This window comes from Phocoena sinus, chromosome 9 (genome assembly GCF_008692025.1).
Source record: "Phocoena sinus isolate mPhoSin1 chromosome 9, mPhoSin1.pri, whole genome shotgun sequence".
Taxonomy (NCBI): domain Eukaryota; kingdom Metazoa; phylum Chordata; class Mammalia; order Artiodactyla; family Phocoenidae; genus Phocoena; species Phocoena sinus.
The window spans coordinates 7,730,235-7,757,739 of NC_045771.1; the positions used below are offsets into that span (position 1 = coordinate 7,730,235).

The 27,505-nt window shown below is 43.5% G+C and overlaps 1 protein-coding gene across 1 annotated transcript in view; it reads right to left on the minus strand.

The window, feature by feature from the left end:
* CNTNAP2 (contactin associated protein 2) overlaps positions 1-27,505 on the minus strand; it is a 2,098,245-nt gene that overhangs the window by 219,871 nt on the left and 1,850,869 nt on the right. The window contains exon 18 of the mRNA XM_032643309.1: positions 23,366-23,584. Within this exon, the coding sequence (XP_032499200.1) occupies positions 23,366-23,584 (219 nt within the window). The remainder of the gene's footprint in view (positions 1-23,365; positions 23,585-27,505) is intronic.

Consider the following 27,505-nt stretch of genomic DNA (forward strand, 5'->3'; position numbering starts at 1 on the left):
CCTTTGTGTTTGTATATCTTTCCCTATCGGGACTATTGACTGTTTTTGTTAGTTCTGTGGCTTTCATCAAATCGCTGCATCTTTCTCAGCATCAGTTTTTCTTACACATAAAAGGAGGCTGAACTAGAAGTCTCTGGTCCTTCCAGCTCTAAATTACTCTGGTCCATGATGTATAATCTCTCCCGCTGGGCTTATGTGTCCCCCTCTCTCCATTTCAGCAAATTACTGTCAATTTCTGCTAAATTTCTTCTTGCTTCCTTTTTCCTCTTTGCACTGCTGCCGGACCTTTTTTCCCTCCTCCTTCCCTTAACTGAACATAACGTACGACTACAGTCTCATTTATATTTGCTGCCTTCATTAAATAAACTTTTATACTCCTTCTTCTTAATTTCCAAAGAAGGTAAGTGGAATGCCATTTGTCTCTATATAAAGGAAAACTGAATAACTTACACTCTTTTTTAAACATGGTCCCTGATTTATTAAATGGGTCAGTGAGCTGGAAAGTACTTTTACTGATCTAGTCAATATGAAGAAAAATCTTTTGTTCTGAAAAGGGCCATTATATATTATGCAAAGGATGTTAATGTACTAGAACCAGTGATAATTATTTGAGTTCAAGTTATGTGCTCTATAGAAATCTTTCCTGGTGACAAATGTCATAAGTTTAAATTGTAGGTCTGCGAGCAAAAAGGCTACTTAACCTTTGTTAATTAGAAAATCAACACATTGTCGCTGGAGAGAGCCCCCTGCCATGCAAGAGCCTCACACACATTAGTTAGACCTGTGATAATTACCCAAGGTGAGACGTGGGTTTAATTTGTAAATCATTTTTCATGTGAAATGCTATTCAAGTATTGCAATTAGAGATTAATTATGAAAATGTTGTAACTATCCATAATGAATAATACAACCATCAAAAGCACAGAAGATTGGGGCAAAATAATCAGGTATTAAACAAACAGGGCGGAAATAACGATCAGGAGGAATTCTAAAAAGCACTGTCCTCAAACTAGGAGCTTAACTGTTTTCTAAGGAGCTAATTTGGGCTCCACGGCACCTGTGCCCAGAGAGACCAGACATTCATTCGCCATAGAGAGGAATCGCACCAAAGATCCCACACGAGGAATCTAATTTATCCATTCGATAAGTATTTATTTCACAGCAACTATAAGCTAGCCTTGTCTAGATGTTTAGAAGGCACTAGGAAGCAAAACACACAAAAGTCTTTGCCCTTGCAGAGCTTATCTTCTTGCCGAGGGAGAGGGAAATTTAACAATAAACTCAATAAGTAAGTTAAGTATATGGCCTGTTAGAAGTCAGTCTGGGTTAAGTGGGAATGGGGTGGGGGAGATTCCCATTTTAAATAGAGCCCTTAAGACAGACCCCACTGAGAAACTGACAGAAAGAGTATCCAGGTGCACAGCCCTGGGAAGACAAAGAGGTAAGGGAGGCACTGCCCTGCAGGTGAGGGCAGGGGGTGAGACGGGGAGCTGCTCTGAGATGCTAAGAGAAGCAAAGGCTCCAGGTCACATGTGTAAGGCACTGGGAAAGGCATTCCTAAGAAGGTGGAGGAGACATACTTCTCGCTCTCAGGTTAATACAAATGTAATCACAAATAGCCACACTGTGGTTCAAGGTAAAATTTGACGTAGGAGAGGCGGGAAACAGGTGTGGAGAGCATGAACTGTGGTCACAAAAATCAACTTTTGGGTGTTGGCTTTGCTGCTCACTGCTTGATCTTCCCAGCTCCTCTTTGGGCCTCAGCCTCGTGTATGAAACTGGCATAAAAATATGCACCTTGCAGGGTCATATTCATAACAAGTGACAATACCCCCCTCTGTACTCATGCTCAGTTAACGGGAGCCATTTATTATTATTACCATTATTCAGTATAAACAAAATTCTACAGAAGCACAGAGTTGGAAATTAAATATGGCTGAGTATACACGAATCTGATACCAGAGGTATGAGTGTTATGAAATGCACTGTGTCACCCTAAAGATCACGTGTTGAAGCGCCAATCCCCAATGTGACTATATTTGGAGATAGTACCTTTAAAGAGGTACTTAAGATTAAATGAGGTCACAAGGGTGGGTCCCTAATATGAGCGTGTCCTTTGAAAGGAGAGGAAGAGATGCCAGGGATGCAAGCACACAGAAGAACAGCCGTGTGAGAAGGCACAGGTCCGTAAGCCGAGGAGAGAGGCCTCAGGAGAAACCAACCCTGCCAGCACCTTGATCTTGGCCTTCCAGCCACTAGAATTGTAAGCAATAGAGTTTTGGTGTCTAAACTACCCAGTCTGTGGTATTTTGTCAGGGCAGCTTGAGCAGACTAATACAGTGAGTAAAGGGTTAACTTCAAGCTTGGGCTGGTCTAGGCCTGCCTGAGAGAATGACCTTGGAGTTCTCCTTCTAACTGCACTGCTTCCTTGGCAGGTTCAGGATTGCGATGGCCGTTTTCCTTCGCTTGTCTGCCGTGGGGGACCGCACCTGGATTGCGAGAGCGGTAAGCTGGCATAGCGGCGCTCAACACATGGCTGGCTGGCACAAAAGACTGACAGGAAATACAGCTGTGATTTCTGTGTCCAGGTGACCCACCTAGACCCCGTCTCTTCTCCATGGCAGTCAGACCTGGCCCGTGTAGGTCAGGGGGCAACAGCAGCGACGTGCTTGGACAGGCTGGGCCCCCGTCGGCAGCTTGGCCGATGCTGCACCCACTGTGTCTCCTGTTTTACATGTTACCATTGTCTCTTAGGTCTTGACCGTCAACCTGAACATGGAAAAAACCCAGTAGTGTCAGTACAGGTGTGTAAAGTAAAAACCCAGTTATCTGGTTAAGCTGAGGACCTCAGAATGGCCCAGATTCTTTAGTAGTGGAGAGAGTTCAAGGATGTGGGCTTACGTTATTCAGTGAAGAGCTGCGTGATCGACAAGTATTGACCAGGGGTGCCTCTGTCAGCTGGATATTGGAGGGCATATATGAAAAAGTTTATCCATACTCAGAAAGTGGGGCTTAAAGTTCATTATCACTGCATGAATTTCTTATATCCTCTGAGTAGAGGACATGCAGAATATGTGAATCCAAAGTATTTAAACTAGAAGAAAACTTCAAAATAGAGATGGAGAAAATAACTGGGTTTCTGATAGCAGAAAGCACTCGTATGTGTCTGAATGTGAATTGCTCCATGATGGGGGTGGTGCTGAGAGGTCTCAATTCATTCCAGAGGCTATGGTGGGAGGGTAAGCATGATACAGTATTAGCTATTTCAAAAGCTAATATTAACTGAATGCTAGCTGTTCCAGGTACTGTTTCAAATTTTACATTCTTAACTCTCAGAGAGAAATATTATTATCACCCCCATTTTACAGGTAAGGAAACTGAGACCAAGAGAGTTGGCTCGCCCAGTGTTACATGGGTCGTAAGAGGCCATAATTCACCCCCCAGGCTTTCTGGCTGTTAAGCCTGCACTCTTGCCATGCCGTAGCTGCATCCTGACTTTTGGGCTTGCATCATAGGCGCCTCTTCTCTGACTTTGCTGTGCTGAGGTACGGAACATGCTGACAGAATGATTACCATCTGAGATGAATCATTCACCACTTGGCACAGTGCCGTCCCAAGATGGCTGAAGCTGAAAGGGGAATGCCATGCTTACAGTTCAGTCAGGAATGTGGACATATGGACACCCAAACCGGTCTCTAGGCTGCAAACACGAGATGCTTCTTTGATGCTGTCCTTGAAGTTGTACTTTTTCTTGGTGCAAAAGCTTAATACTGCATCTCTAAAACCAGAGCAGTGATGAGCTTTGGCCCCTAGATGGTGGGAGGTTGGTTATCTCCCCACACTTGGTCTGACAGCGCTATTTCAGAGGACTGCCACTCTGTAATGGGTCTTACGGTTCCAAGTCCCTCACAGAAGTGGCAGCTGACAGAGAGCACAGTGGTAAACCTCCAGATCCCAGCCAGGTCCAAGTTTTAAATTATTAATTGTTACTTCGGGAAACTTCAATGCAAAGCCACATTTCAAATACATCAGCTTACAATGCTGCCTAAATATTTCTCTTACAAATATTTGTATGTTACTGCTCGGACGATGTATCCTGCTGGAGAGTTCTGCTCATCTTTGGAGCAAAATTAGCATCTGCTTTCTGCTGATCTTAACATATCCCATGTTCTTTCTCTTTCTCTCTCTCTCTCTCTCTCTCACACACACACACACACACACACACACGCACAAGCACTCATGCACATACATGCATGCACGGATCAGGAACCTGACCAGGTTGATCCACCTGTTTCTGTCCCTGTCCCTGTCCCTGTCTCTGTCTCTCTGTCTTTATTATTTGCCTTTAAAAGCCTTTATTTTTTAAACAACTGTATCCACTCCCTTTTCATCCACAGCCAAGAATCAGAGCTGTGACCTCGCTCTCTTATTCTCAGATTCGGAACAAGCGTTTAAAGATTTCAGTCCCGGGTCAAGGCCAGATCTATGGGTCTGGGAGGGATCAGCGCAGCTCTGCTCACCAACCTCCCAGGCGGCAGGAGCTTCCCAAGACAGGAGGGTGGAAGAAAAAGAGGTGAGGGTTGGGATGGAAAGGGAGGGGAGCCAGAGGCCGAGGACACAACCGTGGGAGGTGCTGAGGTCAGGGTTGCAAGGAGGGCATGCTTACGAGTGTTAAATGATACCGGAGGCCAAGCAAAAGGAGAAAACGGGAAAAGCCTACTCGATTTCGTTATTTTTCAGACAGCCCTGTCAATGTGGTAATGAGATGCTTCTTAGCGAGGGAACGGGTCGTGAGAGTACGGATTCAGTAGGTGAAGATCCAGCACTGGTTTAAGAATCAGCCACAGCAGATGGGGAGAGAGGGAGGCCTTCTGAAGCACGAAGCACACGTATTACTGCTGTAAAACAAATTTGTTATTTTAAGTGTTTTGATAAATGTATTGGTTTCTTTTGTAATTCTGTATCTTTTATTCATAGAAAACATTACTCTGAGAAGAGAGACACAGACTTTACCAAACTGGCCCCCAAAAGGTTAGAACTGCTGCATTATAATGAAGTTAAACAATATTAAAGGAAAAGAAGGACATGTTCGGGAGTAAGAGTGTAACTTACATCTAACGTCTCAGCAGGAACACTGCCTGTAAAAGACAATGGACTGATGTCCTCACAGTGCTGATTAAAACAGGGAACCAGTAAAGGTATTCGCAGGCATGTGAGGTCTAGGAAGGACTCACCTACAAAGTTTTAGAAAAAATTGCTCTTGAGTAAAAACGAAAATAAATCCAGGAGTAGATAAGATGTGGGAAAGAAGAGTAAGTGAAAAGAAAAACAGCAAATATTAATGTTTTCTCATAAGCAGTTAAAATAAGTATATTCATAAGATTCTGCAACTAAAACCACAGATGATGTCAACATGGCAAGTAGTGAGGTGGGGAAGGAGGTCAGAGGGTTCTTGGTCTCTTATTCAGGAGAACAGAGATACCGATTTGTTTTTGTGGATGACAGAGAAAAAAGCATAAGTATGAGTCTTAAGAAGTTAGGCATAGCTGCCAGAGGAATGCAAGTAGAATGTAAAACTTCTAAATCAGTAGAATAATATTCAATTTAACCGACGGAAAGTAGGCTGAGGGGTGGGTGAGCAAACAGAGAACAAAGTAAATTGGAGATGCAGGGTAAGATGGCAGAAGACATACCCTGATATGACAGTAGTCACAACAAATGAATAAAAAGACAGAGATCCTCACATTAAATTTTTAAAAGATTCAGCATTATACTATCTAAGACACACATTTAAATAAAAGGATTCCAACACCTGCATAAAAACACCAGGCGAATATTAACAACAAGAAGAACTGCATAGTAGTTTTAAGAGCAGAAATAAAATTGTGTGATGAAAAACATGAGAAGGAATAAAGATGGAAATTACATACTTCTATAAGGAACAATAAATCAAGAAGATTATGAACACATCTAACTAACAAAATAGCCTCAGAGAATACAGAGCTACCAGTGACAGAACTATTGACAGAAATAGATAATCAACCAGTAAGTTTGAGGTTTACACTCAGAATCTGATCAGACAAACAGTACTTAGAGAAACTAAGTATGCACATACCCTATGACTCAGCAGAAATTAAGTATGCATATATTCTATGACTCCTGCACACACACAGACACATGTGAGTGCACGAGAAAACCTCATACAGGTAATAGGGGGATAGGCACAAATATATTTGATGAATAGTCATCTGTGGTAGCAAAGAGTTTGTGGAAACTTAGGTATGCATCACTAGGGGATGGAATAAATAAAGCATGGATATACCCATAATGGAACACTATACACATGGTATTCACAGAGCTACACAAATACATCTTAAAACGTAAGGGGCTTCCCTGGTTGGCACAGTGGTTGAGAGTCCGCCTGCCAATGCAGGGGACACGGGTTCGTGCCCCGGTCCGGGAAGATCCCACATGCTGCGGAGTGGCTGGGCCCGTGAGCCATGGCCACTGAGCCTGCGCGTCCGGAGTCTGTGGTCCACAACGGGAGAGGCCACAACAGTGAGAGGCCCGTGTACCGCAAAAAACAAAAAACAAAAACCAAAAAAACCCCATAAGGCTGGGGGCTTCCCTGGTGGCGCAGTGGTTGAGAATCTGCCTGCCAATGCAGAGGACACGGGTTCGATCCCTGGTCCAGGAAGATCCCACATGCCGCAGAGCAACTAAGCCTGTGTGCCACAGCTACTGAGCCTGTGCTCTAGAGCCCATAAGCCACAACTACTGAGCCCGCGTGCCACAACTACTGAAGCCCGCGTGCCAAGGGCCGTGCTCCGCAACAAGAGAAGCCACCGCAATGAGAAGCCTGTGCACCGCAACGAAGAGTAGACCCCGCTCGCTGCAACTAGAGGAAGCCCGCGCACAGCAAGAAGACCCAACACAGCCAAAATAAATAAATAAAATAAATGAATTAAAAAAAACAACATAAGACTGAGTGAAAGAAACAGAATGAGATTTGTAGTACAATACCACTTATATAAATAATGACACTGGAAAGGCAATACTATGAATCTTCCATAACATGCACATATTTTGAACAAATATATAGAGGGTGGGGCTAGAAGGTTATACATAAAATACAGCTGAGTGGGTGCCAGCGATGGGGAGAGAGTAGAATTGGGAATGGTGTAAAAAGATGTAAAATAATAAGGTGAAATTAAAACGAATGGGGAACACTGCCAGTTTGTGACAACAGGACCACGATATGAAGAGTGTGAGTCCCACAGAATCCCACACCAGCGAACCTTGAGAACGATGCAGATGAAAGAAAAGAGGATAAAATGCAGCATTTGGCAGGAAACAACTCTGTTTAAGCCAGTAACAGTGGACGGCTTTTCTCTCACTTTCTTAGCGTATCACAGGAGGGACTGCGGGGCTGTTGAGTACTGGTTCCTTCCTCAATATTGTGTCACTGATACTAATTTTATTACAATCTTTTTCTGTGTGACAGTTGCCATTTATTATCATGAAGCTTAGTCCAGTCCTTCCTGAAAGAATAAAAAATCCATATGAGAAATTATTTGATAAGTCTATTTTTTTTTTTTTTTTTTTTTTTTTTTGCGGTACGCGGACCTCTCACTGCTGTGGCCTCTCCCGTTGCGGAGCACAGGCTCCGGACGCGCAGGCTCAGCGGCCACGGCTCACGGGCCCAGCCGCTCCGCGGCATGTGAGATCTTCCCACATGCCGCGACGAGGCACGAACCCTCGTCCCCTGCATCAGCAGGCGGACTCTCAACCACTGCGCCACCAGGGAAACCCTGATAAGTCTATTTTTGAAACTATTTTTCCATACTGGTTTCAAAATTGGTGCCTTTACATTAAAATGTCTTCTCTGAATTGGCCCATGCCAACTGTCATGAGAAAACTGGAATAAAAGACCTCAGAATCCCTGAAGCTTTTATTCTTGTGGCACATGAGCTGTTTTTCCACAGAAGGTGAACAATAGGTTTGGCTCTTTTCTTAGGTTCAAAATCTGTCTCTCAGTGGTAAAGCATTTGACTGCATATCTCTCTGTAAGTTTCTAAACATATAATCTCTGCGTTAGAAAATAAGCTCAGCACCTATGGAAATAGGTAGTGAACAGACTACCTTTTGGAGGTTCAAAGGAAGTTAAAAGTACCTTGTTAGTTTGATTATGTTGGGAGTGTATGTAAGAAAGGTAAAAATTGTGTCTATCATAACTTACTTCATATGTTAAAACTCTAATTGTAAAACAGACAGCGGGGATTGCAAAAGTTAATTCGTTCTGACCTCTAAAAGGTAAAGGGCAGGAAAGCATATGGTGACACTTAGTGGGGAAGGACCATCCTTCACCTGTGAGGTTGGCAGGGAAGGGATAGTTCTACTGAGAAGAGAGTGGATGCCTCATACGTGGTTTCACGGCAGAGCCTCGTGAGAGGCGGTCGTGTTAAGAAAAGAATAAATGTGCTAGCAATCCTTGAGGTGAACAGCTATGAAGGAGTAGCATTCCATGGAGAAGCTTCTGTATTTTACTTGCATTTTTGCTTTGTAGACAGTTTACTGATGTCATCTAGTGATTTTTTAAGACTAGATTTTATCTAGCACATCTTTTTACTTGATTATTTTATGGCAGTGGTTCCTAATTATGACATCACTCCCTATCTCTGTTTAGGAGAGAACCAGGAGACCAGTTACAAGGGTCGGGCCAGAAACTCTTTGCATTAGGGTCCCAGCTAGCATCTCAGCCACTGCCAAACAGGCAAGACCTCAATTTGAGAGAGGGAGACTGAAAACTATATTTAGGGCCTAGAATGATCTGAGATGCTATGTTTCATCATATGAATTTCTCTGCGACTCTGTTTTTAGGCTTCGGTCATGCTTGATTTCAGTCTTGGTATCTAATGAAAAAAATATTTCCAAAGATGGTAATATGACTGTTAACTCAGAGAAGTAACAGAAATAGAATTCACTTATTCATTCATCCTACTGCTCACCCAGCAAATCCACTGGGCAACCACTGCAGCGATATTCTAAATCTCTCCTGGCATGTAGCTTACCTTCTAGGGGAAGGGCACAGAGATAAATGAAAACATCAGAAGTTCTAAGGAGAATGGAAAATGGTAAATGACTGGCTACCTTAGACTGAGTGGTCAGCGAAGGCCTCTCTGAGGAGGTACAGAGCTGAGAGTGAATGACAAGGAGGAGCCAACCTTTAAGACACGGGAGAATCCTAGGTGTCCACCAACAGATGAATGGATACAGGAGATGTGGTACATATACATACAATGGAATATTACTCAGGCATAAAAAAGAATGAAATTCTGCCATTTGCAACAATGTGGATGCACCTAGCGAGTATTATGCTTAGTGAAATAAGTCAGAGAAAAACCAAATACTGTATGTTATCACGTATATGTGGAATCTAAAAAATAAAACAAATGAATGCATATAACAATACAGAAACAGACTCACAGATACAGAGAGCAAACCAGTAGTTACCAGCAGGGAGAGGGAAAGAGGGGAGGGGCAAGATAGGGGTAGGGGATTGAAAGACACAAACTACTATATGTATAAAATACATAAGCAACAAGGATATATTGTACAGCACAGGGAAATATTACCATTATTTTGTAATAACTTTAAATGGAGTATAATTTATAAAAATATTGAATCACTACACTATACACTTGAAACTAATGTAATGTTGTAAATCAACTGTACCTCAATTAAAAAAAGAAGGAGGCAATTTTGTTGATGGCTGGGGAGGAGTTTCAGGTAGAGGGAACAGCCAGTGTAAATGCTCTAAAGCAGGAATAGGCTTGGTGTGTTCAAGAAACATACCAAGATTGGAGACCAGTCAGGAGACCAGTTACAACAGTCCAATCAGGAAACAACCATGGCTTCGACTAGAGTGGGACCCGTGGCAGGAGACAGCAGTGGGTGCGTTCGGGGCACAGTCGGAGGCAGTCACAGGACTCACTAATGATGGGCAGTGACGAGGGAAAGAGGAAATCAAGGCTAATGCCAGATTTTGGGTTCAAGCAGAAATGGGTGCACGATGATGTCATTTTCTAAGACGGGAAGGCTGGCAGAAGAGCAGGCTTGGGGCAGGCAGCAGGAGCTCTCATTGCCATGCTTACTCTGAGATGCCCATCAGACAGCCACGTGGATACGCCAAGTAGACAGCTGTGTACGTGGATGCAGCTGTGTACGTGGATGCTTTTCCGGAAAAGCGAGGCCTGGAGATTTTGATTTCAGAGTCACTGGTGCATAAACAGTATAGGGAGCCGTTGGACTGGATGAGATCACCCAGGGAAACGCATGGCTGGAGAAGAGGGGAAGGCTCTGTGTCTGATGCTCCAACATTTAGTGGTCACGGAGAGGAAGAGAACTCACAGGAGAGACTCCAGTCATGGCCAGTGAGGTGAGGGAAAGCGGGCAAGCACACGCCATGGAATCCAAGAGAAGAGAATATTTCAAGAAGGAGGGCACGTGGGCTGCTGCTGAGAGCACGGAGAGAAGCCAGAGGGTCGCGCTCCAGACACAGCTCTAGAGAGCTCCGTGTTGACTTTGACAACCTTTGTAAAGGGCTTACCAAACGAGCTAAAAAGAAAAACAGCTTATCTCTGTACCAGAGAAACTCTTAAGTAAGGCAGCTCGTTTGTTCCCTGCCACCAAGTGCTTCTGCATAAAATTCTCGTTAATCCAAGCCCTTTGTGTTCGTGTCAGACAGTGAGGGCCTGCCTGCCTTGAAATTTGCCAAAGTGACTGGTAATCCACAGAACGCCTGCTGGGGATGACTCAGGACCGGCCAGATCTCATCATCTCCTACTACAGGCTCCACAACTGAGAGCAGCGCTGCATGGGGCGTGGCTGCCATCTGGGGGTGCAAGACTTTGTGGGGATGGATTCTCCTCTGCATTGTGGGCAGCTTTGCCTGTGGCTGGAGCTGAAGGTAGTGCTCCAAAGCCATCACACTTTTCCAAATACCTGGTGGGTCACAGTAGCCCCCCAGATGAAGGACCCTGGTATAAGGATCAAGACAGCCTTAACGTTCCCCTCGAACTGAGTGAATTTTGACAGGTTTCTTCTGACCCTAGATCCTTGACTCCCCTATTCTTAAAGCATTTACTTAAATTCTTTCTTAGCTCCTTTGAGATATTTATCTTTTAAAAAGCCTTTTGCCAGCTGTAAAATGGCCTTTTTCCAGCTGTAAAACTGGAATGTCTTTCTCAAGGACCTGGGGGCATCTTTTTGGAACGTAAGCATTCAGGGAGCTGCTGCTTCTACATCCCAGTTTCTGGGGAGGGTAGGAGCCTAACTTCCTCAGGGCAGGCAACTTGCTCCAAGTTGTAAAAGGGACAAAAATTTTTCTTGCCCTTTCCTTCAGCAGAGCTGAGCTCACCCCAAGCTCTGGCCTCTCTGCCCTCCTGCAGTAGCCTTGAATGAAGTCTTCCTTTCTTGTTTAACTTTGGTGCAGTTTTTGCTTGGACAAGACAAATGGTTAAGTCTCTGGAGTCAGACTGGGATCAAATCCCACCTCTTGTCTCTTACTAGCTGCCTGACCTTGGGCTGTTAACTAATCTTTAGCTTTAGTTTCTTCACTGTGAAAAGAAAACGGGAATCAGTAACTACATACTTTATAAGGTTCTCGTGTGGATTAAACGAGATAAATAAAGCCCATGAAGCACGTGGCCTTGAAGAATCACCCAGGACATCTCAGCCAGCATGTATGTTGCTGCTATTGACTCAGGTTTGTGGGAAACGGGAAAAAACAACAGATTTCCTGTGTTTTAATTCCTGCAATTCAAATTGTATATTTTTGATCTTAAACTTTTCAGACACCAGAAGGAGCCATTTTACTCATGCATGGATTGGAGTGCACTTCATGACGTGAATTCCATTTTTCTCCCTTGCCCACAAAGGTCCGTTTTCTCTTTACTCCCTCCATGACCTTGCATTTCAGATGGCCATGGGATTATCCACTCATGAGTCTGGAATACTGAGGGTGTGAGGGGCAGCTGACTAAACGAGCTACACCATCGAGTCTGGGGAGGTGGGCAGCTGTCTGGGGCTGCTCGCCAAGTGTAGCCCAGAGAATGGTCACAGCACTCTAGTCCCCATTCGCTTATGAGTCCATCTAACAAACCTCAACTCTGCCATAAACTCAGGTTGCCACACAGGAGGAAATTTTCCTCATAGACAAACTGTTTGGCACAGGAAGAAACGCTGCAGGCTCCCTGCTCCCATGAGCCCTCCTGAAGACAGCACTTCCCCCATGGAATCTCCGACCAGGCCTCCCGGGCAGCACAGAGGATCCTGAAGGAGTGAGGATGAGTTTTTAAGCCTCTGCCGGGCGACATCTTGCACAGAAGGGTTGGCCTCCTTGAACTTCCAGAGAGATTTCAGGGCCAAGTGAGTTGAGCCTGGACATCTGTCATAGTTAAGGGGACCTAACCTTCTTGCTCAAGGAGCCACTGAGGAGCTTGACTTCCCCCTGAAGCTTCCCGAAGCAGCCTCCAGCCCTCTGGAAACGCTGGCCTCCTCCTTAAACTACTTCCGAACACAGTGACACACTCTGGCCCGTGTTGATTTTGCTGCACGTAAACCCCTGCACTAGCCCCCCGCCCTGACGAGCCCGCTCACCTCTCCCCAGTGGCTCACGCTGCCCCTGCCCTGGGCCGGCTGCTTCGGCGGCCAGGACTCCGAACTCGCTGGCATGTCTCTGCCAAAGAGGGCCCTGGGTCAATGCAGCCTGCTGCTGTTTGTGCCGAGTAATGCCCTTGAGCGTGTCTGCTCTTCTCCACCCCGGGAGAGAAATCTGGCCCAGGGCTTCCACGGAGGATGCAGGTCTCAGCACTTGGGCTGCCGAGGCTGCAGACCACCGTGTGGTTCACATACCTCTGCGAGGCCATCCCGGGAGCTCATCTAATGCTATTTGCTCATGTTGGAGCAAAGACATGAGGCATGAGACAGCCTCCAGTGCTTTTCAGACAAATACCAGCAACTGCTGTTTCCTCCCAGGTTGGTTTTCATTTTAAAATTTAATTGTTACTTTTTGACTAAACCAGAATCATAGCTGGATTCTCGTCACTTCCAAAAGACCTGTGTTAACCCCATTTTCATGGCCCCTTCTAATTATATATATATATATATATATATATATATATATACACATACACACACACACACATCTTTATTGGAGTATAATTGCTTTACATTGTTGTCTTAGTTTCTGCTGTATAACAAAGTGAATCAGCTATACGTATACATATATCCCCATATCCCCTCCCTCTTGCGTCTCCCTCCCACCCTCCCATCCCACCCGTCTAGGTGGTCACAAAGCACCGAGCTGATCTCCCCGTGCTATGCGGCTGCTTCTCACTAGCTATCCATTTTACATTTGGTAGTGTATATATGTCCACACCACTCTCTCACTTCTTCTCAGCATCCCCTTCCCCCTCCCTGTGTCCTCAAGTCCATTCTCTGCGTCTGTGTCTTTATTCCTGTCCTGCCCCTAGGTTCTTCATAACCATATATATAAATATATAGATATATATTTAGGTTCCATATATATGTGTTAGCATACGGTATTTGTTTTTCTCTTTCTCACTTACTTCACTCTGTATGACAGACTCTAGGTCCAACCAATTCACCACAAATAACTCAATTGTGTTTCTATGGCTGAGTAATATTCCATTGTATATATGTGCCACATCTTCTTTATCCATTCATCTGTCGATGGACACTTAGGTTGCTTCCATGTCCTGGCTATTGTAAATAGTGCTGCAATGAACACTGTGGTACATGTCTCTTTTTGAATTATGGTTTTCTCAGCCTATATGCCCAGTAGTGGGATTGCTGGGTCATATGGTAGTTCTATTCTTAGTTTTTTAAGGAACCTCCATACTGTTCTCCATAGTGCCTGTATCAATTTACATTCCTACCAACAGTGCAAGAGGGTCCCCTTTTCTTCACACCTTCTCCAGCATTTACTGTTTGTAGATTTTTTGATGATGGCCATTCTGACTAGTGTGAGGTGATACCTCATTGTAGTTTTGATTTGCATTTCTCTAATGATTAGTGATGTTGAGCATCCTTTCATGGGTTTGTTGGCAATCTGTGTATCTTCTTTGGAGAAATGTCTATTTAGGTCTTCTACCCATTTTGGGATTAGGTTATTTGTTTTTTTGATATTGAGCTGCATGAGCTGCTTGTATATTTCAGAGATTAATCCTTTGTCAGTTGCTTCGTTTGCAAATATTTTCTGAGGGTTGTCTTTTCGTCTTGTTTATGGTCTCCTTTCCTGTGCCAAAGGTTTTAAGTTTCATTAGGTCCCATTTGCTTATTTTTGTTTTTATTTCCATTTCTCTAGGAGGTGGGTCAAAAAGGATCTTGCTGTGATTTATGTCATAGAGTGTTCTCTCTCTGTTTTCCTCTAAGAGTTTGATAGTGTCTGGCCTTATATTTAGGTCTTTAATCGATTTTGAGCTGATTTTTGTTTATGGTGTTAGGAAGTGTTCTAATTTCATTCTTTTACATGTAGCTGCCCAGTTTTCCCAGCAACACTTACGGAAGAGGCTGTCTTTCCTCCATTCCATATTCTTGCCTCCTTTGTCAAAGATAAGGTGACCATATGTGCATGGGTTTATCTCTGGGCTTTCTATCCTGTTCCATTGATCTATATTTCTGTTTTTGTGCCAGTACCATACTGTCTTGATTACTGTAGCTTTGTAGTATATTCTGAAGTCTGGGAGCCTGATTCCTCCAGCTCCATTTTCCTTTCTCAAGATTGCTTTGGCTATTCAGGGTCTTTTGTGTTTCCATACAAATTGTGAAATTTTTTATTCTAGTTCTGTGAAAAATGCCATTGGTAGTTTGAAAGGGATTGCACTGAATCTGCAGATTGCTTTGGGTAGTAGAGTCATTTTCACAGTATTGATTCTTCCAATCCAAGAACGTGGTATATTTCTCCATCTGTTTGTAGCATCTTTAATTTCTTTCATCAGTGTCTTACAGTTTTCTGCATACAGGTGTTTTGTCTCCTTAGGTAGGTTTATCCCTAGATATTTTATTCTTTTTGTTGCAATGGTAAATGGGAGTGTCTCCTTAATTTCTCTTTCAGATATTTCATCATTCGTATATAGGAATGCAAGAGATTTCTGTGCCTTAATTTTGTATCCTGCTACTTTACCAAATTCATTGATTAGCTCTAGTAGTTTTCTGGTAGAATCTTTATGATTCTCTATGTATAGTATCATGTCATCTGCAAACAGTGACAGTTTTACTTTTTCTCTTCTGATTTGGATTTCTTTAATTTCTTTTTCTTCTCTGATTGCTGTGGCTGAAACTTCCAAAACTATGTTAAATAACAGTGGTGAGAGTGGGCCACCTTGTCTTGTTCCTGATCTTAGAGGAAATGGTTTCAGTTTTTCAACCATTGAGAATGATGTTGGCTGTGGGTTTGTCATATATGGACTTTATAATGTTGCGCTAAGTTCCCTCTGTGCCTACTTTCTGGGGGGTTTTTATCATAATTTGGTGTGGAATTTAGTTGAAAGCTTTTTCTGCATCTATTGAGATGATCATATGATTTTTATCCTTCATTTTGTTAATATGGCGTATCACATTGATTGATTTGCATATATTGAAGAATCCTTGCATTCCTGGGGTAAACCATACTTGATCATGGTGCATGATCCTTTTAATGTACTGTTGGATTCTGTTTGCTAGTATTTTGTTAAGCATTTTTGCATCTATGTTCATCATATTGGCCTGTAGTTTTCCTTTTTTTGTGATATCTTTGTCTGGTTTTGGTATCAGGGTGATGGTGGCCTCAGAATGAGTTTGGGAGTGTTCCTCCCTCTGCTATATTTTGGAAGAGCTTGAGAAGGATAGGTGTTAGCTCTTCTCTAAATATTTGATAGAATTCGCCTGTGAAGCCATCTGGTCCTGGGCTTTTGTTTGTTGGAGGATTTTTAAGCAGTTTCAATTTCAGCACTTGTGATTGGTCTGTTCATATTTTCTATTTCTTCCTGGTTCAGTCTCGGAAGGTTGTGCTTTTCTAAGAATTTGTCAATTTTTTCCAGGTTGTCCATTTTATTGGCATAGAGTTGCTTGTGGTAATCTCTCATGAGCCTTTGAATTTCTGAAGTGTCAGTTACTTCTCCTTTTTCATTTCTAATTCTAACTGATTTGAGTCTTCTCCCTTTTTTTCTTGATGAGTTTGGCTAATGGTTTATCAATTGTGTTTATCTTCTCAAATAACCGGCTTTTAGTTTTATTGATCTTTGCTATTGTTTTCTTTGTTTCTATTTCATTTATTTCTGATCTGATCTGTATGATTTCTTTCCTTCTGCTAACTTTGGTGGTTTTTTGTTCTTCTTTCTCTAATTGCTTTAGGTGTAAGGTTAGGTTGTTTATTTGAGATGTTTCTTGTTTCTTGAGGTAGGATTGTATTGCTATAAACTTCCCTCTTAGAACTGCTTTTGCTGCATCCCATAGGTTTTGGGTCATCATGTTTTCATTGTCATTTGTTTCTAGGTATTTTTTGATTTCCTCTTTGATTTCTTCAGTGATCTCTTGGTTCTTTAGTAGTGTATTATCTAGCCTCCATGTGTTTGTATTTTTTACAGTTTTTTTTTTCCATAATTGATATCTAGTCTCATAACGTTGTGGTCAGAAAATATACTTGATAGGATTTCAATTTTCTTAAATTTACCAAGGCTTGATTTGTGTCCCAAGATATGATCTATGCTGGAGAATGTTCCATGAGCACCTGAGAATAAAGTGTATTCTGTTGTTTTTGGATGCAATGTCCTATAAATATCAACTAAGTCCATCTTGTTTAACGTGTCATTTAAAGCTTGTGTTTCGTTATTTTCATTTTGGATGATCTGTCCATTGGTGAAAGTGGGGTGTTAAACTCCCCTACTATGATTGTGTTACTGTCGATTTCTCCTTTTATGGCTGTTAGCATTTGCCTTATGTATTGAGATGCTCGTATGTTGGGTGCATAAATATTTACAATTGTTGTATCTTCTTCTTGGATCAATCCCTTGGTCATTATGTAGTGCCCATCTTTGTCTCTTGTAATAGTCTTTATTTTAAAGTCTATTTTGTCTGATATGAGAATTGCTACTCCAGATTTCTTTTGATTTCTATTTGCATGGAATATTTCTTTCCATCCCCTCACTTTCAGTCTGTATGTGTCCCTAGGTCTGAAGTGGGTCTCTTGTAGACAGCATATATATGGGTCTTGTTTTTGTATCCATTCAGCCAGTCTATGTGTTTTGGTTGGGGCATTTAATCCATTTACATTCAAGGTAATTATCAATATGTATGTTCCTATTACCATTTTCTTAATTGTTTTTGGTTTGTTATTGTAGGTCTTTTCCTTCTCTTGTGTTTCCTACCTGGAAAATTTCCTTTAGCATTTGTTGTAAAGCTGGTTTGGTGGTACTGAATTCTCTTCACTTTAGCTTGCCTGTAAAGATTTTGATTTCTCCGTGGAATCTGAATGAGATCCTTGCTGGGTAGAGTAATTTTGGTTGTAGGTTTTTCTGTTTCATCACTTTAAATATGTCCTGCCACTGCCTTCTGGCTTGTAGAGCTTCTGATACAGGATCAGCTGTTAACCTTATGGGGATTTCCTTGTATGTTATTTGTTGCTTTTCCCTTGCTGCTTTTAATATTTTTTCTTTGTATTTATTTTTTGATAGTTTGATTAATATGTGTCTTGGCGTGTTTCTCCTTGGATTTATCCTGTGTGGGACTCTCTGTGCTTCCTGGACTTGATTAACTATTTCCCTCCCCATGGTAGGGAAATTTTCAACTATCATCTCTTCAAATATTTTCTCAGACCCTTTCTTTTTCTCTTCTTCTTCTGGGACACCTATAATTCGAATGTTGGTATGTTTAATGTTGTCCCAGAATTCTCCGAGACTGTCCTCAATGCTTTTCATTCGTTTTTCTTTATTCTGCTCTGTGGTAGTTATTTCCACTATTTTATCTTCCAGGTCACTTATCCATTCTTCTGCCTCAGTTATTCTGCTATTGATTCCTTCTAGAGAATTTTTAATTTCATTTATTGTGTTGTTCATCATTGTTTATTTTCTCTTTAGTTCTTCTAGGTCCTTGTTAAAAGTTTCTTGTATTTTCTCCATTCTATTTCCAAGATTTTGGATCATCTTTACTATCATTATTCTGAATTCTTTTTCAGGTAGGTTGCCTATTCCCTTTTTCATTTGTTTGGTCTGGTGGGTTTTTTCCTTGCTCCTTCATCTGCTGCATATTTCTCTGTCTTCTCATTTTGTTTAACCTACTGTTTTTGGGGTCTCCTTTTCACAGGCTACAGGTTCATAGTTCCCGTTGTTTTTGGTGTCTGCCGCTAGTGGGTAAGGTTGGTTCAGGGGCTTGTGTAGGCTTTCTGGTAGAGAGGCCTGGTGCCTTTGTTCTGGTGGGTGGGGCTGGATCTTGTCTTTCTGGTTGGCAGGGCCATGTCCGTTGGTGTGTTTTGGGGTGTCTGTGAACTCACTATGATTTTAGGCAGCCTCTCTGCTAATGGGTGGGGTTTTGTTCCTGTCTTGTTAGTTGTTTGCCATGGGGTGTTCAGCACTGGAGCTTGCTGGCCGTTGAGAGGAGCTGGGTCTTAGTGTTGAGACGGAGATCTCTGGGAGAGCTCTTGCCGACTGATATTACATGGGGCCGGGTGGTCTCTGGTGGTCCAATGTCCTGAACTCAGCTCAGGCCTGACACTAGGCCGGGGCACCAAGACCCTGTCAGCCACATGGCTCTCTTGCTCTTCTTTTCCTTTGTTTTACTGTCATAGAAGGAACAGAGATTTTGGAGCCAGACAAATTCAAGTCTGAATCTCACATTCATCACTGCATGTAGTTGTATGGCATCAGGCAGTTTACTTAGGCTCTCTGAGTCACAGTTTCTTCGTTTATGCCATGGAGACTCTACTGCTCCCCCAGCCCAGTTGTTGGGTAGATAAGTGTTATTGAAGGATGGAGCCATATCCCCTCCCACTTCGCGGCGGGGGACTATCCAATGGAAAGGAGGCTCTACCTTCTAATTATATTTTACATGTAGAGGGAAGAGAACTGTATCCTCTGTTTTTCAGTGACTTTGGAAGAGGAGACAGGATCCTGGCCTTGCCAACCCTTGCAGGCAGAGGGTGGCCTTCCATAGAGTCCAAAGCCAAGAACGTCTTTTAGCTCTAGGTTGAGCTTTTAAGCCCTTCCTTCTCTAGAACCCAGATGGAGCTCTCGGGCAGCTCTGCCCCAAGTCTCCTCTGTAAAAAGGGATGCTGGGTGGTGTTTTCAGAGGGATGCTCACTTCCTTTCTTGGTGAGAAAATTCCTGGACCCTCGCTTGCTGCTCTGTGGCCACCATGGCAGGTGTGTGGAGTGACTGTGGAGTGACTTGGATGTCGAGGGCCATGTAGCACATGACCTTTCCTTCAGGGCTGGTGGGGTGAAGTGATCCCATTTCAGGTCAGGATTTTGGGAAGGAAGAAACAAGCCAGTTAGAAGTGAGTTCTATAGGGAAGTGAGTTCTGTAGCAGAGGGTGAATATTACATGGAGCAAGAAGAAAGCTAAGGGAATAAAAGGTAAAGGAAAAGGTAAAGAAATACCTCCTATTTAATGAGTCCTGGCTCTGTGCCACATACTATATGGAGCGCTTAGCATGGACTAGCTCATCTCCTCCTGAGACGTAGGGACTGTATCCCTACTTGACAGATATATTAGGTAACTTGTCAGTGGTCTCTCAGATGCTAAGTGGCAGAGGTGGGATTCAAGACCATGGTGTTATGAGTAATCACTTGGCAACTCAGAACTTTTCAAACCACTTCTAAACACACAATCCTAAATGGCTGAAGTTGGAAGGAAGTTTGGAGACCAACTAATCTAATTCCTTTATTTGATGGAAAAAGGGACTCAAAGAGGAAAAGTGGTAACACTTGTTATTAGAGCTGAACTGAGAACAACTTCCCGGTTGCCTGAATCCCTATCGAATAGTCTTGGGATAACTGGCTCCAGGACTTCAGAGCTGTTGAATTTGTTGTTTTCTGGAAACAAGCCCCTCCCCACTTCCCCTGGGGTAGACTTCTATTGCAGACCAATATTTCTCATACTGTCTCAAATAGCTTGTGTCCGGGAGATGAGCCTCACGTCCACATCTCAGATAACAGGAAATGAGAAAGTGGCACAGGAGACTCACTCTTTTTCATCAAGTGAAAGGAAGCTGCTGACTCATCATATCAGCCCACTGTTCTGAAACTTTTCTCTCTCCAAAGTCAACAGTGGTTTCATAATTACTAAATTGAAAGAACATTTTCTTAGCTCTATTTTACACATGGGACTTGATATTATTTGTCAATGATAAGCAGTTTCATGAAACTCTCTCCTCCTGTGACAGCCTGTCTCCTGGTTTTTCCTTGCTTGTTCTTTTCATTCCTCTTCATTCTTCTTCCTGAGATGCTACTCTTCCTGCCTCTCCCTTAGATTTAAGTGTTCTGTCGGACTCTGACCACAGCCCTCTCCTCTTCTCTTTTATTAAGCTGTTCCCAGGTCATCTTGTTTACATGAATCAAAATTCTTTCCAAGACCATAATAAATGCCTCCCCCTACCCTTTTTCATGTTACAGCTTTACTTGGTCTCTAAGACTCTTGGAGACCACTGCAGTCAGTAGACAGAAAGGGATAAAAGTAAAATCGGATCTCTGCATCCAGGGAGATCTCAGAAAAGTGAGAAATTGGGTCAATTAGGGTCACCTGTCATAATGAAAACCAAGTAGCATCTAACCAGCATGCCTGGGAGAACAGAATTTAGGAAGAAACTTGTCCTAGGTGATCTGGGTAAGAGGTGTTGATAAAGGGGAATTTTTTTCACAGCTTTTGGCAGGAATCAGTGGACCTGATGTTTGATAAAGATAATTAAAAAGTCTACAAATAACAAATGCTGTAGAGGCTGTGGAGAAAAGGGAACCCTCCTACACTGTAGGTGGGAATGTAAATTGGTACAGCCACCATGGAGAACAGTATGGAGGTTTCTCAAAAGACTAAAAATAGAGTTGCCATACAATCCAGCAATCCCACTCCTGGACATATATCGGGACAAAACTATAATTCAAAAAGATACATGCAGGACTTCCCTGGTGGCACAGTGGTTAAGAATCCGCCCGCCAATGCAGGGGACACGGGTTCGAGCCCTGGTCCGGGAAGATCCCACATGCGGGGGAGCGACTAAGCCTGTGTGCCACAACTGCTGAGCCTGCGCTCTAGGGTCCATGAGCCACAACTACTGAGCCCATGCACCACAACTACGGAAGCCTGCACCTAGAGCCCGTGCTCTGCAACAAGAGAAGCCACCACAATGAGAAGCCTGCACACCGCAATGAAGAGTAGCCCTTGCTCGCCGCAACTAGAGAAAGCCTGCGTGCGGCAATGAAGACCCAACACGGCCAAAAAAAAAGATACATGCACCCTTATGTTCATAGCAGCACTATTTACAACAGCCTTGACAGGGAAGCAACCTAAATGTCCAGCAACAGATGAATGGATAAAGAAGATGTGGAATATATATACCATGGAGTATTACTCAGCCATAAAAAAAGAATGAAATAGTGCCATTTGCGGCTACATGGACGGACGTAGGGATTATCATACTTAGCAAAGTAGGTCAGAAAGAGAAAGACAAATACTGTATGGTATCACTTATATGTGGAATCTAAAATATGACACAAATGCACTTATCTATGAAACAGAAACAGACTCACAGACATAGAGAACACACTTGTGGTTGCCAAGGGGGCAGGGGGTGGGGGAGGGTTGGATTGGGAGTTTGGGATTAGCAGATGCAAACTATTATATATAGAATGGATAAACAACAAGGTGCTACTGTATAGCACAGGGAACTATATTCAATATCCTGTGATAAACCATAATGGAAAAGAATATATATATGTATAACTGACTCACTTTGCTGTGCACCAGGAACACAACATTGTAAATCAACTGTACTTCGATAAAAAAGTAATTTAAAAATAATGTGTAATTTTGAGAACTATAACTTGAGGGGAGGATTTGGAAGGGACTGAGTTCTGGTTGGGTTGGAGCAGTCAGTACTTTCTTTCAAAATCTGTAACCTTCATGGCGTCTGGCTGATGTGGCTTGTTATCAAGTCAGTCTTACTTCCAAAGCTAACCGACTACGTTAACAATTTGCCCACATTTCACCAAAGGAGTGGACATCAAATTTTACCTGTCTTTTCGTGACTTTCTAATGTTCTTAAAACATCCTGCCATAATTATGAAAGACACCATCGGGACTCTGACCTCCAGTGGGTGGAGCCCAGGTGGAAGGTCATGTCTGCTTTTGCTGGGTCTGAGACCAATTAACACACACACACCTAGAGGGGAGGTCTAAGGTGGCAAGACAGCCACCAAGTCCTTCAAACTTGCTTTCTTTTCATTCAACAGAAGAAAAATAGCTAATTTCCTAAAATATTAGTATTCTGGAAGACAAAAGTTAAAATCTCACAAGCCATGGAAACGAGTATTGATTGAAAGTAATGTTAGGTTCAGCTAGGACATGTCATGAGCAAAGACCAGAATGTGGGGCTAGATCTACTTATCGCAAAGGATGATTTACTTTTTGCTTTGTTTCAATTTCTTCTCAGTGTTGATCTCTTTCCTCTGTGGAAAGATGTTATGTAAGGAGAAGTCTAAGTCTTTCTCTGCCTAGAACCTTGAGGCTAGGTAGAGAAAGGAGTGGATTTCTACTTATCATTTCAAGCAACCCTGAACTTAGGGAGCCCATTCCTTCTCTTCCCTCCCTCCCTCCCCTTCTTCTATCCTTCCTTTTGCACATTTACAAGTGCTCTAAATCATTAAGGAATTTTATGCAGTTGTAAAACCATAAACCTAAAACTGCATAGATCAGAGACCTCAGAGATGTCCTAGCCCACCCTCTCATTTTGTAGATGAGGATTGTGGGCTCCAGAACGCAGAGAGTAGGGACTTCCCTGGTGGTCCAGTGGTTAAGACTCTGCACTTCCAACGCAGGAGACATGGGTTCGATCCCTTGTCGGGGAACTAAGATCTCACGTGTCGTGCAATGTGGCCAAAAAGAAAACACAACAGAAAGCGGAGGGTAGAACCAGATTTAGGGTTCCTGGGTCCTCTTCATTGTTCCATTCTGTTTCAGAGGAGACCACAAGAGGCAAAAACACTTACTTTTGGAAGAATCTCTATCAGAACCCTACGTAGGCAGTTTTATTTTTTTCCCAAGGTGGAAGTTGTTTCAAGCAACAGAGAAGTCACTCTTGCTGTCCCATCACTCACCGACAAACAGCTGGCTGTAGAGCTCCAGGCGGGTGTGGCCTTCCGTTGGGGCCTTGCGGGTCTGCTGGGGCAGCCTGTCCACCTGCAGGCTGGCCTGTTTGACATTCCTCTCCGCGGTGACCCGGTGCCACTGGTCATCGTTGAGAGGCGAGGGTGACCTCACCACGATCTCCACTGGCCCGTTTCCGACATCAAATGAAAAGGACACTTCTGTGGCAGCTGGAGGAGCACAAAGCATGAAAGGCACGTGAGTATTTCCTTCCCAGATGCCAAACAGCGGTGAATTCTAGAGGTAAAACAAAGCACGGAGAGAAAAGGAATCTAAGCTAGTCACTTGCTACAAAGGTCCAAGGAGAAATCCTTTGAAGAGGGATAAAACATGAACCTATTGTTAACCATTAATAACCAGGGAAAGGAAAATAAACTTGGATTGGGGGTCAGGTATACATTGGTTTATTTTATCAGGAAGTTACCATCATTGACTCTTTCCAGATAAGGAACTGAAGGCTGGCGCACTTAAGCACATGTCGAGCACCTTAGATTTAGTGAGTAGTGGAGTCAGGATGGGAACCAGGCTTCTCAGGTTTCAGAGCCTGAGACCTTTTGGCTCTACACACACCCTGACTCTTCAGTAGCTCTTAGGGCGTGACCTGTAGCTCTGGCTGCACCAAGCGTTACCTGGGAGCTTTACGAAACACACCAGCTCCGCCCCTACGGATTCCCACTCAGTTGGGTAGGCACTGGTATTTTTTAAAAGCTTCCTGGAAAATATTAATATATAGCTAGAGTTGAGAGCTACTGCTTTGGGGGTATTCACAGAACTTTATTTCCTTGATTTAATCCTTAAAGTTCCTATGGAAAGTTAGGGAGCTGTGAATTGTGCATGCAATGAGGATGACCCACATCTTTCCCGAACCTCTGGGGCTGGGCAAAGGGCAGCTCCAGAGTCCTGCAGAAAAAACCCTTTCTTGAACCATTTGTTGCACACCTTGGATGTTCGCCATCTGGGATGTCAGGTCCTTCTCATAACCTACCCTCCAGCACTAATCACAAATCATTCTTCTTCTTCTTCTTCTTTTTTTTTTTTTTATAGATCTGCTCCCAATCAAACTCCTTTAATAAATCACCTTTCAACAATGGAAAAATGGACTAGGAGGTTGCTTTGGTAACTCAAATTGTCAGTAGCTTTCTCACAACACGTTTTAGGTTTCAAGTTCCTCAGTGACTACCTAGTGCTTTATAAATATGTTTTTTTAAGTGTGCATGTTTCCTGCGATTGGCAGGAGAGGTAGTGGCATGCGGGTCCCAGCTCCTTAGCTTGGTGAATTCTTTTGACAGGAAAGATGAGGCACACCACTGGATCTTCCAACTTTGCTTATAAAGAGATTCAGCTCCTCTGTCTATCAATGAGCCTCTGACTAATCTCCAAGCAGTTTAATTAAATATCTGTCATTTTTTTCCCCAGGCTAATGAAAAATTCAGCTTCTCTGGACTGGTACCGCTTTGAAATGATGTTGCAAGCAATCAAACTTCTGATTTAAAAACCGCAGTGGGCCAGATTCCCTCAAGACCTAGCCTGTTCCCCACCTCTGGGTCAGGCCCCTCTGAAAGCTGCATTAACTTTATTGAGCTTCAGGGACATTAGACGCAGAACTCAATTTCATCAACCTAGTTGTACCAAGGAATCTGGTTCCTTTATGTCGTTAGAAAGGGAACTTTAATTTTAACACCTGTGGTGACGCCACACGTGCTCTGGTGAAATTTCTTCTCTAAATTGGGAGCTCCTGCCTTCCAGGGTCACTGTGACCTGATGGAGGCCGGTGACCTTCACCAAGGTTTCTGCAGAAGTATGATCAGAATATGGGTCGATGATCACATGACTCATGAACTGAATGACCTTTCCCTGAATTTCTGGCATGGTCAATGGGGAAAACGCAACCTCGGTTTTTAAGGTTGCATTTGTTCTGTTCTTGCAGTGCTGTGTCTTAGCAGATGCATTTTAAAATGTAAGTTATCAGAATAGCCAGAGAACAAGACTTCCTGAGCTAAGAAGGAAAGCTGGTTTTGCTTCAAAGGCATCAACAGCCATCAGGGAAATACGATTTAGGGATAAATTGAGTTTAACTCTAAAAATTTGACTCAGAGGGATTAATGCTCCTCTAATTTCCTCTCTTCCTGCTCTAACGAATTTTTGTTCAGGTCTTTTTTTGCGGTACGCGGACCTCTCACTGCTGTGGCCTCTCCCGCTGCGGAGCACAGGCTCCGGACGCGCAGGCTCAGCGGCCATGGCTCACGGGCCCAGCCGCTCCGCGGCATGTGGGATCCTCCCGGACCGGGGCACGAACCCGCGTCCCCTGCATCAGCAGGCGGACTCTCAACCACTGCGCCACCAGGGAAGCCCCTGTTCAGGTCTTTAAGTTGTCACTATTTGGAGAAACTCTGAGGACCAGCAGTTACCAGGAAATATCCATACTTCCTTCTCTGCTTGTCGCACTAGATCCCCTGTTCCTTAACATCAACACTTCCCTCTAGAGAAGGAAAGAAGGTCTCGAGGACCTGCTGTAGCTCAGTCCTCTCCCCAACTGGGTGCAGGAAGAGGGACTCAAGGCCGCGGGCCCCTGAGAGCAGAATCCTCCTCCAAGAGCCTCCCTCCAGGCTCCGTTGAAGTAATGTCCACAATTTCAGCCCATCCCACTTCCCTTCTGGTGCTTCCTGAGGCCCCGCCTGAGAGTGAGGGAAAGGGTTCCTTTTTCCCATTTATTCTATGTCAGCTTCCCTGACATTGCCTTTGAGAAATCCTATCTCCCAGCCAAACGGCAAGTGTGTTTTAAAAGCTTCTGAAGTTCACTTTGTGGATGATTGCTCTCCGTTTCTGGGTGAGAGGAGCTGACATTTTAAAAGAGATAATTACAGAGAGAGTCAGCAAGCGAATGAAAGGGAGGCAGAGTAAAAGACACGAGAGCCAGCGACACCATCCTCTTAATGTGTGTCTCCAGGAGACTGAAGTGTTGCCCTGTTTCTGACTGTAGAAAAGGAATTTCTGACATATCGAAACTATTCTTATTTTCAGAAATAAGTATTTGAAGATTGGATGTTTCTAGCATGGCTCATTAGAAAGAACACTGTAGCACACACGAATGGTTGCCTTTCTCTTAGTGTCAGGAACTGGGAAGCATCTTTCTTGCAAACTCACAAGTTAGCCTGCCATCGTTTTGTAGATGCTGGCAGAAGACAGGAGACTCGTGGGTCAGAGACAATGCACTGCGTTCTTCATGGCGCAGCAGGCGGCATGAGCGTCAGTCCTCCTTGGTTTCTTTGGTCCCCAGGGTCCCATGGGGGCCACGTGGAGCAGCTCAGGTGGATGCTGCCTATGCAGTGAGTTTGCATCACAGCCAAGGAGCCCTGACTTTAGGAAATCCCGAAGTTTCAAAAGGGCTGCTAGCAAACCTGCTTAACTTTTGTCCTGGGGAGAGACATTGGCTTTATTATCCTGGTCAGGAAACAAATCTACTCTCTGTTCTGGAGGAAGGCATTCTATCCTCCGAGACTGTTTGCTATACACACATCCTTTAAAAGGTACGAACAAAGCTGACAATGCCTCTTGTTCAGAAGACAAGCAGAAATGGGAGAGACCCATGGAGAATCCTGCCCGACAGCTAGACAACCCCCCACCCTTTTCCTTGTGAGCCGACCTGATTTTGCCCAGGAAACTATGTGCTTCCATACAACTTTATGCTTCAGGTATGGATGACCCTACACCAGGCCCAGAGGGTGTATCTGGATTTGTCTAAGTCAAACATGAGAATTCTGAGCTCTCTGCCAGCAACCCACTTAAGATGGGATATATCATTTCCTTCTGGCCAGTAAGACATGAGGGGGAGTCTTTGGAAGGAAAATTAATTAATTGGTAAGAGAAGAGATAGTCATCCCCTTTTGCTCCTTGGTCTTGGGAGGAGATGTGGTTTGTAGTGTTGGTGGAGTCAGACACACTGAGGAGAACAGGGAGGGAAATGGGATGAACCTGGGGCTTAGCTGACATTGTTCAGCCCCTGAATTATTCCTGGAGCCACTTCAAGACTTCTTATGTGAGATATCCCTTATTGCTAAAGCCACCTTTCTTGCAGCTAAAAGCATCTTAAC